Source organism: Amphiura filiformis, chromosome 4 (assembly GCF_039555335.1).
Source record: "Amphiura filiformis chromosome 4, Afil_fr2py, whole genome shotgun sequence".
NCBI lineage: Eukaryota > Metazoa > Echinodermata > Ophiuroidea > Amphilepidida > Amphiuridae > Amphiura > Amphiura filiformis.
Window position 1 is genome coordinate 69566591 of NC_092631.1, and position 19207 is coordinate 69585797.

Here is a 19207-nt window from a genome sequence, read left to right on the forward strand (position 1 = left end):
GGACTTTGCCCGCTCAAAATCCCGTTTAAAATTGAAAGTCCATAGTCTATTTTAACCTGGAATTTCGCGATTAATAAACTGGCAGATTTTAAAATCAGAATTGTTCAGTGAAGTGCCAATACAATTATGACATTATGATATGTTGCATTCAATAATATAAGCCTACGTAGGCCTACACTTTACTTTTACTGTCACTAATAGGCCTATAATTATATGAACTTTTTCATAACAATTTTATACTAGTTTATATTTTGATGTAATAAATATCAGTATAATTTCGAGTTCAACTGAATGCTTTCATCATGATTAACATTAATAACCCGGGTTAATAACATGCTTTTATTTATCAAAAAATATAGACTATGGCATAGTCTAACCCAGGGACCCCGTTGACTATTGTATTTGTGTTTATTGTTTTAAGGCTTTTTTCTGCTATTGTTTGTATGTTTGCCTGGATTATCAATAAATCAAATCAAATCAAATCAAATCAAATCAAACCTATCATCTGAAACACTGTGTTTTTTCTGCATTGGTTTTCTGCTATTTTTTTTCTTTTCTGACAGCAATGCGTTAAATTATAAAACTTTGCTGAACAAAAGCTAAATGCTCAGTTTTAATACTTTTAGTTAGGTCAAGTTTTCCCCCAGATAAAACAATTAATATTATTTTTCTCTTAACGCTTTTCTGATAAAGCCAAATGCTCAGTAATTAGGAAAAAACCCAGAAAACCTAAGGGGCTGTGCAATAATTATGAGCCCTTGCCTTGATGGGGAGGGTAAAATGGGGTAAGACATTTTGTCCAGCCAAAAGAGGGGTGGGGGCAATCAATTTCTGGCAAGCCAATTTTCGGCACACATTCATGGGTGCCTTTTAAAGGAGGATTTCGTGATCCTAGCATCCTCTTTTTATGACATTTTTCAGTACATATCCACGAAAAAAGCCTATTCCCAAAATTTCAGTTGATTCCGATTTTGCGTTTGCGAGTTATGCATGATTATGTGTATTACACTGCTCCATAGACAATGCGTTGTAATTTCGTTCTGGTGCACCAGAACGAAATTCAAATTTCACGATATCTTTGCAAAACGAATTAATCTGCAAGAAATATTTTGTACATAAACATTATGTACCCAGAGGTTTACAGTGATATAAAAATCTCAACTTTTTTTGAGAAAAGTGGGGGGATGAGGCTGTGGATCACGAAATGCCCCTTTAAATAAAACGTTCTGAAAAGCAGTTCAGGTGAAAAAATGAATTCTGCGGAAAAGCTGAGCATAAAATCCATATTCCATCGCATAAAATCCATAATTATTCCATCGCGATAGGGAAAATCAGGTGGAAAATGAGAGAACTGGCAACCCTGCGCCAATATTTACAAACAGGATCATGATGTAATTTTACGTGTTTGACAGGTCTTTTCCCACGTCATAAAGATGATTTGTTTCTATTTATGGTAGTTGACTAATTAATAGGTCGTGTATAATTGATATATATGCGTACATCTTTATCAAGATAAGCAGCTGAAATAACTGAGCTTTGCTTCATTACCGAATTAGTGGTCGTTTTGTGATGGCGATGGTGATGATGGTCTTGTCGAAGGTGTAGAATTCTGCAACTTTTTAAGCTTACTGAATTTACAGTGAAAAACCTTCTTGAAATAATGATAATTTCAGATGTGAAGCTGTTACAGTGGACTGGGGACCCAATTCAAGTTGTCCTCATTCTTGTCGTTGTTTTTATTGTATGCTATGCAATTAGCAAACTTTCAAGGAAACCCAAATCAAAACGAAGCTTGCAGAATTTTGATTTGCCAGTCGAGAATTTAAGAACAAGACACCGGCATCGTTGGGTTGATCTTGATGTGTTCCCCAGACCTACGTATTGTAATGTCTGCGAATCAAATATTCTGCATGGTGGATATTGCGATTCTTGCGGGATATGTGCAGATGATCGTTGCGAGAAAATTGCCAATAAAATCTTTCCGTGTAAGCAGCTGTCAAATGAACAAGAAGTAGTGAAAAATAGTGATGTGAAGGGCAATGGTGAGTTGGTATTCAGACACCATTGGGTTAGAGGTAACTTGCAACTGTGTTCTGTATGTGATGTGTGTGGGGAACACTGTGGAACAAAGCCAATGCTATGTGATGTCAAATGTACATGGTGTGGACGAACATTGCATGACAAATGCAAAGAGTCTGAACCCGGAGAATGTGACTTTGGTGAGTTTCGAGATATGATTCTGCCTCCAAATAGTCTTCGTCTGAAGCTTGTTGGTTGGAAAGGACGTCGGCACTGGAGCGTGGCAGAGATAGTGGACCCGCCGTCAAGTCTGAAGTGGATGCCATTAATTGTGTTAGCAAATCGCGAAAGTGGAAATCAAGAAGGCGAAATGATATTACGTGCTTTCAGACATTTGTTAAATCCAGCACAGGTGAATTTAAGTGTGTGTACAGTAAGCAATGCAGTATGTAGGTATGAGAGGCAAACCTTAGTTAACACATAAATTTGCTAGTCAGCCAAATTCGCCTAGACCGGGGCCCAAACACAATACATATTTACATAGAAATTTAAAAGAACAGATTGGACAGGCTGGTCAAGGAAACCTACATATATATGTTTTCTATACTTCACTTGACCCAAATATATGATTTTTTATGGGGATAAGACACCTGCACATGGGATTTTAGAGGGATATTGATAGTAGCCCGAGGTACTCACACCTCCGTCACTACGATTTCCACTGTCCACTGACAGAAAACAACAAAATTAGGCATAAAGTTCGATAGCCAAAAATTAACAATTCCAAGGCCCACAGAAGTGTTAAGGCGATATAATACCCCGATTTTCATCAGTACCCCTCTTCTTTTTTTTCTTGCAAATTTATTAAGTACATATATATGTTTATCACCTCATGTCCTTAACTTATAAAATATATCTACATATAAAGTGACTTTCAACCATTTTAGTAAGTCATTTTAACCCTATATATTTTTTGTTTACTGTAACCTAGTAACTCAGATCTGTGTTTCATAACAAACCATAATTTATTCTTTTCAAAATGTTCAAGTAGGGTACATGAATAGAATACATTAAATCCTTTGTTATACTCTCTATAGAAAATCTATAGTGGTGCATGCAAAATACCTACCATGATATAACACTGAATAAATTAAATACACACTTATACAATAGATGCATAGTCATTAGTTGTTAGGAGAAGAAAAGGCTATTAGGTCACCGTATGTCAGGTTATAGGTCAATTGGTTCAGGTCAAATTTAAGCATCAATTTTGAATACACATGTGAGAGTCTGTGATATCATATGAGGCATAATTTTGATATTCTGTCTTTAACTGGATATATATCGAGAAGTGCATGGTGGATATACTAATATACCTTGGGATGTAAATGGTGAGTACAATTTAGAATGCCTAGTTGAGACGGATTTCACAAATAAATATAAAATAGTTACCAAAATCACAAAAGGTAAGCTTACGGAAAACTACCCAATATGGTTGTATAGGTGACAAGAAATACAATTTTTTTCATCATTGCTGTAGTATGGTTGTTGTAACCTGTTACCTATGGCTTAATTAAGTTTCAGTGCAATAATGTCGCAAGTTAAAAATACAAAATATAGCTCAACATTGAAAATAGAAGCATTTTAACCAGTTCCTTTTTTGATAGTTGTGGAGCACCAAGTTCATGAAGTCATAAAAGAAATCAGGAACCACTTATTCCCATTTTACATATCAACTTTATTTCCCTAATGTGTTAGCAACACATATCCAAAATTTTAACGAAATCCGTTGATAGTAAGCTTTCCAAAATGAAGTGAATTTAAATCATCAGTGATGTACCTCCTTTTGGCTTCTATCTGTAAAAGCATGTAAGCTACATTGATACCGATACCACCAATAAAACGAGAAGATTTGCCCCTTCATTTTGCATACCACTTTGTCCAATTTTTGTGTGTAATTTCTTCACAAAATGCAAAAAAATGCACAAAAAAAATCAATGGGTGTAGTACCCCCTTAAACCTGCAAAAACAACACAGATCAACAGATCAGTTAAAATACATCAGTTATTGTTCATCTCTATCATTAAATCATGTTCTTCTTTCAGGGTCTTGAAAACTAAATATAGGCCTAATTTAATTTTTGATAATTTAACTTTATTTTTTGTTTTCCTTACAAAAGGATATCAGGTATTTATAGTGCCGTACTATTACGCAGAACGAAATTCAAATTTCACGATTTATTATCTTTGCTAAACGAATTAATCTGCAATAAATTTTTTGTACATATATAAACATTATGTAGCCAGAGGTTTCCAATCATAGAAAAATCTCAACTTTTTTGAGAAAAAAGGGGGGATGATGCTGTGGATCACCGATCACGAAATGCCCTTTTAATCTGGAATTCCATATTTTTGTGTCAAAATTTCCGCACGTTCATTTATTTTTAGCTTGTTTTGCCAGATAGGATCCCAGTCTACCAGCCTACTCAAAGAGGGATCCCATGCAAAAGTTATGTCCAATCATCATCTGCAGTCCATGTATTGAGCGGAAGTCTTGGACATCTTGGAGCGGAAGTATATCTTGGTAGCTTATGACCTCTGACATTCTCTTATGTCTGTTACAATTCACAGGTCTTTCAACTTGAGTTTTGCAAGACTGTGTCCTTGTACTTTGTACCAGTTGTCATCATGGGTCATGAAAATCTCAAAAGATACAAGAAAATTATGTTTGATTGAAAGTTGAAACTCAGTCTTCAAACAAATGGCCAAGAGATTCATTGAAGACTGATGGGTTCCCGTAGTGTAGAGTAGACTTTAGGCTAGAACAGCAGCATGACAGCCTCTTTACACCATCATGTCTAATGTGACTCTGTCATAGAAATAATATATATTCTTTTAATTCACAGGTGATTGATATTCATGACATTCCACCAGAGAGGGCGTTGCAACTCTGCGATTTGATTCCTAAGCACCGATGTCGTATTTTAGCATGTGGCGGTGACGGTACTGTAGGATGGGTGCTGCGTGCTCTAGATGTTCTAAAACCAAAGGTATGAAATTGTACATTAAATTCTAATCCTAACCCGTACCCTAAACCTAAAATGAGAAAAGAACTGTGTGTCTCAATCTGGAAGGAAGAGCCACGAAGTACATGTTAGGTCCTTCTGACCATTTTGGTTACTATCATGTACATATGTACCCCAATCCTACCTCATCACTGTAGTGGGCAACCATGATCATTCTAAATATTGCAGGAAAGGGTTATTTTTTTGTCAGATTAAGATAAAAGGGGTACTTTGGACAAATCTAAATGCTTTGTCTAAGCCTATCAGTAGCTATCACTACAGATGAAGTTATCAGAAATTTCAGAAACAACAACCGAGGTATTTTGAAGAAACAATAAATATTGTCAATGCGTGTATTAATTAGCTCGCTGATCGTTATTGAGCGGAGCTTCACGCAGCTGGTACATGTATAAATAATAATTATTTTAATACAAATAGCAATATATATGCACAGTTTATACGTCAATGATTCAATGTATACTGTCGCATGTCATAAGTTGGGTATGCAAAAAGGGTGGAGGGATTACACTTTTCTGAAAATTGTGTTACAAATTTGATTGGCTTTCCGTAACCCCATATCCTACAGCAGTGGTTGATACCTCATTTTAAACCTAATTTTATACTCTTTCAATCTACTGAAGCATATAATTATACATTATTCAGTAAAAAAATCACATCAGTTGAAATGAAAAATGCCAGGGGTGGAGGAGCAGGCGGATGTGGAGCAGGCGGATGCGGGAGTGTGCAATAGGGCCTATGTGAAAATTCACATGTCAGCATGTCAAAACTACTGGTTACTTTTTCAAATCTAGTGAGGATATGATGTATTGACAGCTTTGAATGTTGAATTTGTACAACTAAAACAATTACTGACTACTTAAGGGTGGTCTTAACCCTGGAATTATGGAAACTTTGGACCTCATAACTGCTAAATTATTAGTCTAAAGAATATAAAAGTATACATTTTAGACCGAAATGACTTGCTGAATTCATCTGTGAGGTCAATTTGGGCCAAAATGCTCATTTTTGAGAAAATCCCAAAAACGGGTTTTTTGCCCAAATTTTTCAGTGCAACGTAACAAAAAAAATTGTTTGGCCAAAAAAAATTTTTTATTAATTTTTAAAAAACTAGATAAAAATATGTAGGACCGTTTTTTTATTTTTTTGAATTTTGACCAACTTTGAGAAATTTGCACCAAAAATGGTCAAAAAATGCAAAATTTTCAAAAAAATCATAAAAAAGCCTGATTTTCGCCCAAATTTCAAATATTTTTGGTGAAGTTGGTCAAAATTCAAAAAAATGAAAAAACGGTCCCTAGATATTTGTATCTAGTTTTTAAAAATTAGTAAAAAAAAAATTTTGGCCAAACAATTTTTTTGTTAGGTTGCACGAAAAAATTTGGGCCAAAAAACCCGTTTTTTGGGATTTTCTCCAAAAATGAGCATTTTGGCCCTAATTGGACCTCACAGATGAATTCATCAAGTCATTTCCATTCTAAAAATGTCTACTTTTATATTCTTTAGACTAATAATTTAGCAGTTATGAGGCCCGAAAGTTTTCATAATTCCAGGGTTCAGACCAACCTTAAGGTGGTACTACACCCCCTGATAAATTTTGTGACTAATTTTGCATTTTTCTCAAAAAGTAACTTCAAAATTACTACATTTTGTGTACACACTGGTAACAAAAGTTATGTATATTATTGGGGCAAGGAATCCAATATACTTTCAGTGATTCAAGACAAGGGGTTCATTATATAAGTTAAAAATGAGGTACATTCTAGCGGTACCTCTTTAAATCATAAATAAAGTATACCGCTTATCTTGAGTCACTGAAATTCCAGTGTAGTAACTGATTCCTAATACCCCTATAATTTACATAACTTTTGTTACCAATGTGTTATTATTTTTTGAGAGAAATGCAAAAATAGTCACACATTTTTCAAGGGGTGTAGTACCACCTTAAATGGTTATATGTTCCATTTTTTTTCATTTTTAATGAAATCCTAGTTGAATTTCAGTATTTTTAGCAACATGCTAGTGTACATTTCTCTTCATGATATTCATTTCCTTAATAATAGAATAACCGTCTCGCTAATTACTCGTTAAAAGGTCATTGACCTTCACAATGTAATTAACATACGTACAATTATTTCAAATAGTTCATTTGAAGCTTTAATGTATTGAGACCATATCCTCCAAATCTGATGACATTCTTGCATAAAATAAAAAATTTACAGTCATTTTTGTAATTGAGGTCCAATTTGAGAAAAACTCATTTGAAAATTGAGATTTACATAGACACCTGTGTATTAATTAATTAGTAATTAAGCATTATCTCATAAATTAAGCATGTGATAAGGTTAAAAATGGTGTTAATTATTAGAGGTTTTCAATATATACAACATATCAAAAAATACATTTTTTGTCATTTTTGACCATGTAATGGAAATTGTACCCAACTCATGACATGCGACCATACATGCACAAGACGTTTCAGCCATCACTTGATCGGTGAACACTGAATAAATCCTGGATTTTACTGTAATTAAAGCACTTCAGACTTAGTCTTTCACTTTTAAAAAGTGGAAATTCAAGAAAAATTCTTGGTGTCACTGTGGAGCAAATCACACATTTTGGCTTTAAGTATGGTGAAGCAATGTGGAACTGACATATTGTGGTATTAACCATATTACAGTGTACATTATCACTTATTTATCATTATAATTTTCTTTCAGATGCAGCCACAAATTGCAATCCTTCCTCTTGGCACTGGGAATGATTTAGCTAGAGTACTAGGATGGGGAGATGGATTTAATGCTGGTGATGATGTCAAAGAGTACATAGCTGATATTATGCAGGCCAAAGTCTCACCATTAGATAGGTAGGTACCCTCTTCTATACTTTGTTCGGCTTATAATTAGGGAGACTCATAACATTGTGGATTGATATAGAATCGGAATGATATGCTAGCTAGTTGCACTTTGCATAATAATAGGTGACTGGTGCTTGCATATATGTGAATTTAGGCAAGCGTAAGTTGGGACTTGTTGACATGCACAAAACCAAAATAATTTTCACCATGCTTACCAATTATAGGTATACTAAAGATGGCTTAATTACCAGGATTTGGCTGTAATCTCAATGCCGGGTACATAATGTGTAATGTTCCATAGATAGGGCTAAAATCACCATTTGATTGAAAGGAACGTAGTAGCGATTCCATGTTTGGGGCTTGAACACTTACACTAGTGCTTGGGATAATGGACAAGGATATTCAGATGACATGGTAGATGAAGCATAAAGTCATTATATTTAAATCAGGTTTCTATCAGGTCAAGCAATTTTGTTCTCAGTACAGTATAAAAGGGGAGTGCTCTGGTTCATGAATTTCTGGTTCAATTTACCAGGGTATTGGCCAGGAAAATGAATGGGAGTGAGAATTTAATTAGTTGGTTACAGAGACAAGTAAATTCAGATTTTTGTCCTCACTGTGGTACATAGAACCATGGACATGATAAGGGTTTGCTATACATTAGAGGAGACATAAGTGCAGTGAGCCATATAGGTTTCTGTCAGTAGGGTGATAAAGATAACCCCTTTCAATTATGATCTGCTCCGGTGTTGTTTCAATATTAAATATATTCTCAGTCTAAGACTGATAAGATCTGTCTGAAGACAGCAGTCTTGGAGGTTTCACATTGAATTTGATATATTTGTATTCAATTATAAGCTGTAAACAGCATCAGTATGATCTTTTGTGTATGTTTTTTTCGTATTCAGATGGACAGTTTCAATCAAGCATGTTCCCCGGTTCCGAATACCAAGAAGACCAAAGGTGAGTTGCAACATCAAATCATATAGTTTCATTGAGACCAGCTGATGAGTCCGCATTGAAAATGAGTTGCAACATCAAACTATTTAGTTTCATTGAGTCCAGCTGATGAGTCCGCATTGAAAATGAGTTGCAACATCAAACTATTTAGTTTCATTGAGTCCAGCTGATGAGTCCGCATTGAAAATGAGATGCAACATCAAATTATTTAGTTTCATTGAGTCCAGGTGATGAGTCCGCATTGAAAATGAGATGCAACATCAAACTATTTAGTTTCATTGAGTCCAGCTGATGAGTCCGCATTGAAAATGAGATGCAACATCAAACTATTTAGTTTCATTGAGTCCAGCTGATGAGTCCGCATTGAAAATAAGTTGCAACATTAAATTATTTAGTTTCATTGAGTCCAGCTGATGAGTCCTCATTGAAAATGGATGGTGTCAATCATAAACCATGGCCTGTACCTTCTCTGGTGATAGATTATTGTTGTGCAATTGGAACCAATCCCAGGTCCAGGAGAGTGCAGTACTCTGTATACTTTGTAGACTTCTCCGTAGTCCACTTGCCCATTGTGCCATACTCTGGCTATTACATGTGATCTTTTCAGTCACAGTACTCCCTCTGTTTATTAGCTTCCCAAGTGGACTACTTACTTAGGATTTTCCGCAAAGATGAATACCATTTGCGCAATTTTTCAAAACATGGATCCATGTCAAAGGACTTTCTGTCAAAACCTGCCCTGATATCGAGGATTTGTGAAAAACAGACACATTTGGAACTATTTGGGTACACATTTTTAATGTATTGAGGGCATTATTTAATCATCTCTGCCAGATTCTATTCATTCATTCATTCAAATTCAACAATTTCTTTATCTATTTATTTTTGACCAGGTGCTGACCATGAATAATTATGTATCAGTTGGTTGTGATGCATTACTGACCCTCAACTTTCATCGTCAACGTAAGAGCAACCCATTTTGGTTTTCCAGTCGTATCTTTAACAAAGCCTGGTATCTCATCTTTGGTTCCAAGGATATGTATGAACGAGAGTGCAAGAATCTACATAAGAAAGTACAAGTAGGTATCATAATAGCAAACTCTACATTTCAAGCAGAATGTTATGATGTGAATATGAAACTACAAGTAGCAACAAACAGCTTTGGATACGGAAGTCTTTAATAAATTTCTTTTGGGAAAGGTTGAGATTGTTAATTGGGAGGATCAAAAATTTGAAAACAAAGAAATACAAAAGCAAATTTCCTTGTATTGGTGAGGGTTGGAGCTTCATTTGAGGTAATCGGAGGCAATTTTTCAAGTACGGTATTTGTAAAAACCACATTGCTTGGATAATGTGTTGTTATGGGTACACATGCCGAAGGCCAAACGCACCTCTACCAAGTTAACACAAATACTGCAAATTTTCTTTGTTCTAGTTGGATTAGTAGCGCCATGTCTATGCTGAGGGTGTGCAATATTGCGCTAAGCGACAATATCATAAGAAACAATTCATTATCGCAATGCGATAATTCTCACTGCTTCATCAATGATCCCATGATAAACTATAGACTCAAAATGAAAAATGAATAAAATTGCCAATTTGGCAATAATATTTTAGTTAGATTTTACCTTATAATGAAGCACTTGCGATGTACCTAATTCCTTTCATGAATCGATTTAATATTATTTCAATTATTAGGTTTGTCGAAAATTGCGCAAAAATTAGGCCGAACGTGGTCTTAAAATTTATTACAAATTTTGCCACAATATTGCGACTTGGAAAACCTTGGCGATGCCCACCATTAGGATATGCAAAGCAAATGACTGTTTGGGCCATATATTTTTTATGTTTTCTTATAAATCCATTTTGGCCTATATTCCTCGAGTCATCTTTTGTTCTTGAGCAATAGTTTCTTGGTCTTGCGCAACATAGCTTCTGGCCCAGAAGTGGCTCAGTTCTGACACTACGAGCAGCGATACTGCCAAAGCTGCATAGTCCAGTTGTGGCACGAGAACTGCCGCTGGTTAAACTGTGAATGAATGAATAAAAATCCAAATTGAAAATTGTCAACATTAGACTCATTCCTTTTGATTATTCTCTGTTGTGTAATTTGCAATTGAAGCAGGCTCAACATGTCGCTGTATTAATATATCATCACTTTACTACTGCAGCTTGAATTGGATGGTGTGTTGATTGATTTGCCAGAGCTAGAAGGTATAGTGATTCTAAACATTGCCAACTGGGGAGGTGCTGGGTTAGAACTATGGAAAGGCACTGATGCAGAGGGCAGCTATCCACCAACAAGGTGAGTAGTGATTCTTAATATTGTCAACTGGGGAGGTGCTGGGTTAGAACTATGGAAAGGAACTGATGCAGAGGGCAGCTATCCACCAACAAGGTGAGTAGTGATTCTTAACATTGTCAACTGGGGAGGTGCTGGGTTAAAACTGGAAAGGAACTGATGCAGTGGGCAGCTATCCACCAACAAGGTGAGTAGTGATTTAGGGATTCAATCATGTTTCACCGTTGTTCATCACCGATTAACAATGATGCGTCCGCATCTGACTGCCGGACGCATCGTTAAAGCTGCCCTCGGGAAGTAAACCACGCAGACGCGCCGGACACGAGTTGTTAATCGGTGATGAATAAAGGTGAAACATGATTGAATCCCAACAACGAAAACAAGCTAAAGATCGTCTAATTCACAATAATTCTTTCCTTCGAAATGTCCGTTTGTCATTGCCACTCAACCTTACAAGTAGATCGGTTATTTCTCTGTTGATATCAGGAATAAAACTTCAAGAATAAAGTGGTAATGTTTAGCTGCTACCTACTCATAAGAGAGTGTTTACGTTCCAGTCATGACGAATTTTACGCACTAACCCGTACGCGTAACCTTGCGTTCGCGTATACGCTACTCTGGACTGTGGATTCATCAGCGATTAACAACGCTTGGCTCCTGTATAAAGGTATAGGAAGAGTTGTTGATTCTTGAGTTGACTCTCCTGCTTTCAAGTGCACTTGTATTATAGCAGTTCCTGTTCAGCTCTGCAAATTATTTGGATCTAGTTACAGTTATTTTGGTTAATCTCCAGTTTTGTCAAGACTACAAAAGCACTTACCACTTGGCCACTATAGCCAGGGCCTTAACTAGGATCCAAAACTTATCTGTCCTAGGGCCGTCCACAAACCCAATGGTCATTCCAACCTGGGATTTAAGCTGCCAGCCAGTGAGTACGCCAGTACATGCATTATGCATGGTGAATAATTATGACCAATTGACCATTCGTATATTGCAATATCAAAATAACGACTGTTGTACTACATTCCGAGTGTGATAATGCATCAGAAATTGCCTTCTAGTAGACATTTAGGGTTTTTGTGTTGAGTTTGCCCAAATTTAGGCCTTTTCAAGGGAATTGTTCTAACAGTTTATCTCATCAGGGATTTTTACCAGATAGATTATGCATTTTTATAATTGCTTCAAGTCCAAAAGTGCCCGTCCACAAGATGGGTTGATGGTTTTTCCACCTGTCTACATTTAGATTACCCAAAGACAGGTCTCTGGCAACACCTTGCCACTAGCATGAATTTGATTTGATGTCTACCACAAATAATAATTGTCCATGTTTGATGTTTTCATTGTTTGTAGCCACAACGATGGTCAGGTTGAAGTGGTTGGCTTGTATTCATCATTTCACATGGCAAGACTACAAGGTGGACTTGCTGACCCTGTTAGACTGGGTCAAGCCAAAACAGTCAAAGTAAGTGTACATTATATACATAACAAAAAAAAACCGCAATGATTTATAATAGTGCACTACGCACAGGTACAACGCCTAGATGTGCCTCCGCACACTTCACAAGCCTCCGCACATTTCACATGTGCTAACATCTTTTCTACATTATTATAGTCACAATAAACACAATATTAGTGGTAAGAAAACGGATGTATTTCCTCACCATTGTATCAGTTAGCAGTCAAGTTAGCTCAATCGATAAGGTGTTCGACTGTGGTGCGAGAGGTTGCGGGTTCGAACCCTGGCGGTGCCTAGTACGCTCACATGGAAAAATTGAGTTAGCTTGAAATTCCCCTGGACAAGGAACTCACTGCTAATTTATCTCGTTGTAACCCGTACGAAACTCGGGGAGCTGATCCTGGTTGCGATGGTTATTTGTGGAATGTCTAGGGTGTGCGCTCTTGAAGCAGCAAAGTCCCTGATTTGTTGTTTAAGGGTTTGTGGAATGATGTGGGGCCCTAGTGGTCAGTAACAACCTGTAAAGTGTGCTGAGGCTTGTGGATCAATGTCTAGGCGTTGTGCCTGTGCGTAGCGCACGATAAAATCACTGCGCTTTTTTTTTTTTTTTTTTTATCATTTTGTGGAACAAACTGTTTAACACTTGATTTTCACGGACCGGATGACACTTGACCATGCGTTAGGCTTGGGTTATTGTTTCTATGGTCTGTAGCATTTCAGTGCTTAGTTTTATAATCATTGAATAAAAGCAATGATAAATTACACTTATTTCAAAATGAAAGTGGTGACAACCGCTTAAAAGTTTGACTCAAAATTGCATTTTTGTTTGATGCTTATTGAGGCCACTATAATGTACCTCTGGCATTCATCAGCAAGGGTCCGAAATCGAATGTCGGAGTGAGTTCCAGACATTTATTGCATTACATACAAAGGGTTTTTGGCCATTGGTGCCCATACAAGGCTTGTCCAATGCATATGTTCTACAAACATGGTGGAGTCAGTACTGATTCTACATCAAGTGCCATTATGGTAACTTTTGTTATGTTTTGTATTTATTTGTACAGTTAACTATTCTATCCAAGATGCCAATGCAAATGGATGGGGAACCATGGCAACAAGGTCCAGCGGTAGTCAATGTATCATGCGAAGAACAGGCACTTATGTTGGCCAAACAAACCTAGGACCACATCACTGGAAGATGATAATTTATCCTTTTATATTGGTGTATAGTACTGTATTACCTATCTCTCTCAAGTAAACACAATGACCACATCATCACTGGAAGATGATTATTTATCCTTTTATATTAGTGTATACCTATCTCTTTCAAGTAACTAGATATATTTCATCTGCGATTGAAGCTGAATTTGCACTTAATTGCTGAGTGTGGAACGATTAATTTATGACCAATGTGCTTTAGAATGTTACTTGTCACCTGCCAACTGAGTATAAATTTAGCTTTATCTTACATACATTATAGTACTGAAAATTTGCACATGTATGTAAACTTAAAGAAGTTATCCATGTTGCCACTTTGTGCAAAAGTCGAGTTTGAAGTAGACTTTGAATTCGACAAATGTTGCTCCTGGTCGTCATTTGAAGTCGACTTCTGAAGTCAAGTTCAAATTACGACAACCCTGTTTAGACACAAATGAAGTTGAGTTCAAAGTCGACTAAAGTTGACTTCAGGCTCTGTGTAAATGGGGTCATAGTCTTTATTGTGATTTAGGTATAGGGATAGGCCTTAGGGTAAGAGTAAAAGTTACATGAATTACAGCTTATTATATTTCAGTCAATTGCTAGATAACAAAATGACACGTATAGGCAATGGAAGACCGCCCAACAATAGGATTTTTCATTTGAAATCCATACACCCCCTATGGAAAACTTGACTTTAAATTTTCCCACAGGGAGTATATATTTTAAATTGAGTAACCTGAATAGGTGATTCCATTTGAAGTCTACACTCCCTTTGTAGAACATTAAGGTCATATCTACACTCCCTGTGTGGAATATTAAGGACATTTCTTCCATAGGGGGTGTAAGAATTTTAAATGAAATAGCCCAACGTGGCAACAGACTGTATCTCAGGTTTTATAAAGTAAAATTATGTAATTCAAACTGATATCCAAGTACTAAACCCTCTTGTAGTGAATATTTTGACATGCGCTAATCCTTGTTTTATGCAATTGATGGGCGGAGAAGTGGTATTGTGTTTACAGTAACAAACAATTTTGCCGTCATAGTGAATAAGTCATACCTTAGTTACTGGTTCATGCTTGCTTTGCACGCATGTTAGCAACCTATTGACCTTGTGTTGTGATCATTTTGATTGTGGTTTCGAACATTGATAGCGTGAACCTGCACCTGGCAACTATCAATTTTGACGTAACACTATGACGGCGAATCCACTTGTCTGATTCAAGTGAGGATACTTGCCTTATTGAGTTGAAAATCATGATCAAAGACTTAGGAATAGAGATGCAAGAGCCTATAAAGGAAGCAAGCAAGCAAGCAAGCAAGCAAGCAAGCAAGCAAGCAAGCAAGCAAGCAAGCACCTTTTTAGATGGTGATCAGGGATATAAGCAAGCAAGTCTGCAGGCAAGTGAAGCATTCTGCATCAAGCAAACAAGCAAGCAAGACCAGGTAGGCAGTATTGTAGTGTTATTTGGGGGATTTATCATGAGATTGTTGAAATCAGAGTAAAATTTAATCATGTTGATAATGCACATATATATACTACTAGTGGTAAAAGGAATTATGACTCAAATACTTTTTTAATGATTTTTATTGAAATCAAGAGGTAATTTAATCATGTTGAAGGTGCATAAATTATATACCAATGGTGAAAGTTGCAATGATTCCAATCTTCATGTGATTTTTTCACAACAATACATCCATACAAGATGTTTTTGATGGTCACGGACAGCCACATGATGGTGAAAATATTAAAGACAGAATAAGATGTTGTCAATTTATGTTGTTACAATTATTTATTTATGAAAATATTGATGTGAAATGAAGAATTAGCTTTATAATGTGATATTAATTGGTGATTATGTAGTGATGAAATGAAATATTTATATGTACCAGTGCAACAAACAAGTGAATGAAATAATCTATTTATTTTTGTGTTTTTATAAATTATTCTTTTTTGGTGAAAAGTGTGTAAATACCAATGCTGCTTATAAAACTTTGACAAATTGAACCAAACCAAAAACTATTAGTACAACAGTATATGGGTCTTCCCATCTAGAATGCCCCAAACAAATCTACATAAATATCTACATAAAGTTTACAGATATTTGTTTACCAGAGTCACAGGATGAAGAAGGGACAAGAATTATATCTGCTAACAGAAGTCATCACTCTTTAGGTTGTGTAGTGTACTTCAACAAGATCTGGTATTTCAATTCAAGTATTAAATCCTGTTTTTCTTTGCTTGCAAAAAGTAATGCAGGCATCTGAATATTCTGTGTTTCTGCGGATTTCAGCATTTTTTTGGCATCGTCCGCATTTTAAAATTCCATGTCTGTCAATCCTTGTCTGGTTGACTGACCGGCTGGCAGTGCTCACCAGTAACATTCACAGAACGTAAACATGCACAGAAATCTATGCTATACTACTGTAAAATGGTGTGATTATATGTATTTGGATATAAAAAAAGTGTTTATTTTTTTCTGAAGTCTGCATTGCCAAATGATATGGCAAGTAAGCTTACACTTGCTATGTTGTTCACAGCATTGACGATGTACAGTGGACAAGTTGTGATCGCCAGCCTTGGCTAGTGAATATCAGCATTTTTTTCCGAGGCAACTCACATCCCTGGTAATGACGAATCAACAAAGCAATTTACATTGAAAAGTCTGGTCCAAAAGTCAAGGAAAAAGAGATGGAAGGTTTAGCTTGACCATTACCTTGAACATGAAAAATTGCTCTCTCCATTTTACATAAGGTCCTGTGGAGAGTGTGGCGCAATGGTTAGGGTACTTGCCTTCAGTGCATGAGGTCGGGGGTCAATTCACGGCGGTGGCTATTTGCTGGGATATTGACTTGGAAAAAAAAAGTCTGACATTAATTGGCAACTTCTGTAGATTAAATTCAGACTTCCGCTCTCCCTATGGTTCATTTAGAATTGGGTAAATGAATCATAAAAGAACTCCGTCCTTCGGAGGGGATGTTAAGCCGTCGGTCCCGTGTGCAGGGAGCCATACCTGTACATGTATTTCACAGTCAGTTTCGAAAAGAGTAGGGTGTTAACACCTGACTGTTCCCAAACACGTTCCGGTGTTCAAATGGACCCCAATGGAAATAAGCTTCAATAGAGGCTTTCTTGGGTTATCCAGGGTTGTCAAAACCCGAACAAATCAAATCAAATCAAATCAATTCCTAATTCATTGTGATTCAAGGCAAGACAAGTCTCGCAGTAATGTGTTTATACTTACAGGGCAAATTTGAATCAATGCAGGGATCATTTTGGACCGATTGTCAGATCTAAAATAAAATGAAGTGTGTATAGTTTAATTTATTTTAAGATAATATGTATATTTAGTATTAAGAATCTTTTAGTGTAAAGAATATACACTATGCATCAATTTTAGTATAGATTAAAATATGTTACAAGAATAATTGGTAACAGCTTCACTTGTGCAAAATTAATTTGCAAGGAAAATCCTTCAAATAGGTTAATGTTACAGCTGAATCTTATACTGTGCAATAATAGTTAATATTAATGTGAATTGTTATGAAATTCTCTAGCAAAGGTTGAAGAACCATAGCTGGGGGAGGGGCATGCCCCCCTTAATTGACAAAAAAATCCACTTTACCGGGTAAAATGTACCATAGAAGGTCCAAATCAGAGAGAAACATTTACACAAGGGACTACTTATTCATGTTAAACTGCTCAAAGTAGCCCCAAAATCCGATTAAACTTAGTTTTATCATGTTTATTGTGTGAAATTAAATAACTTAGTTTTTAAGTTATACAGAGTATATACATCAGAGAATGTTTTATTGTAAGGCAAAGAAATGCATAGTTGTACAATGTAGGCACATTTATGTACTAAATAATATTTATATACTATGTCAAAGTGTACATTTCTGTATTATTTATTTCTATATTTTACTATTAGCTTTATTTATCTGTTTATAGATTTATATAATTGGCGATATATATTTTGTGCACAAGAAGTATCTGAACACTTAAAACAAAAGCAAGATGTTCACCAAATGAAGTAATCAATAGTTGGAGAACTGTGTTCTGTATAATTTTATGCCTTGTTCAACATTATGGGACTATTAGTTATACCAGTTTGAAAAAATAAGAAGCATTTCAAAAGTGACAAAATTTACATAGGCTTTTCTCTCAAAACATGCTAATTATGAGTACGTCTAGTGATTGTTGATCTGTCACGCTAGTAATGAGCCTGTTAGAATAGGCGGTAGGTATCATCCAGAAAGAGGAAAATGGCCCAAATTTTTAACTTTTGAAATGCTCTCTCTCCATTACTTGCGGAAATAGAGTCGCATCATGCCAGATGAGGTATCAAAATATGCAGAACAAAATTATCCATCTAATGGCTACTTTATAAGGTACTTAAGGTTAAGTGTCTTCAAGATATTACTGTTGTTTTAAGTATTCAGATACTTTTTGTACACAGTATATGTTATTTATACAACTTTTATGCAGTTGGGAAAAACCAATTGAAAATTGACTGCTTGTCATAATAGTGTAAATAAGAATAGTTGGTTGCCTTTCTTTTACAAATGTAGAGCCGGGTGTAAAAATGTTGCAGAGGTTTTGTTGCTACAATTCCAGACATAAATAGTTTGAACACTTGTGTCAAAGTAGGACTGTTTGAAACCGTATTTCTGTTATACTTGACATATAAAATTTCGCTTTCTTTGGTGTGAAGTCTGAACCATTTCCTACTACTACAACCCTCCCCCTGCCCCACCAATCAATGTTGGATGTTTCCAGGGTGCATGACCAAAAAACAACTAACAACATTGATCGGGGAATGGGGGCATATTTGAAGTACCCATGTTATAGTGTTCGAACAATTATGACCGGGATTGTAGTTGCACACAGCCACATAGGGATCTGTCATTCGTCTACAATAATGTTTTTCATTAAGTATGTGTTTATTGTTTTCAATATTTGAAGTCTTTTGGCTGATATTACATTTTCAGGGATTCAATTACTGCCATCATACCTTTATCATTCAGAGAAGAACATGTACACATACTTGACAATCTTGACACAGTGAGTTGCAACATCAATGCATAAGTCCAGTTCTCTCATTGTGCTAATCCATTTAAAATCAACACTCCCCTGTGGAAGATTTTGAAAATATCTTCCGCAAGGGGAGTATGATTTTAAAATGGAATTAGCGCATTAACCAAATCTATAGGAAACTTGCCCTCCATCTGTAGATCAGGTTGAATCTTTCTCAAGATATAAAATCAAATGGCGCTGCATGTGTACATTCCATTTGAAATTCATACTCCCCCTGTGGAGGTGTGTGCATG

The 19207-nt window shown here is 36.0% G+C and overlaps 1 protein-coding gene across 1 annotated transcript; it reads left to right on the top strand.

Annotated features, from left to right (window-relative positions):
• Positions 1-871: 871 nt before the first annotated feature.
• Positions 872-18667, top strand: LOC140150345 (diacylglycerol kinase epsilon-like). The gene is given in 9 exon segments (XM_072172353.1): positions 872-1107; positions 1586-2431; positions 4925-5068; positions 7822-7967; positions 8867-8921; positions 9812-9997; positions 11090-11316; positions 12571-12682; positions 13741-18667. Coding segments are annotated over 9 exon segments (1944 nt in total). The 5' UTR covers positions 872-996; the 3' UTR covers positions 13858-18667.
• The last annotated feature ends 540 nt before the right edge of the window (positions 18668-19207 follow it).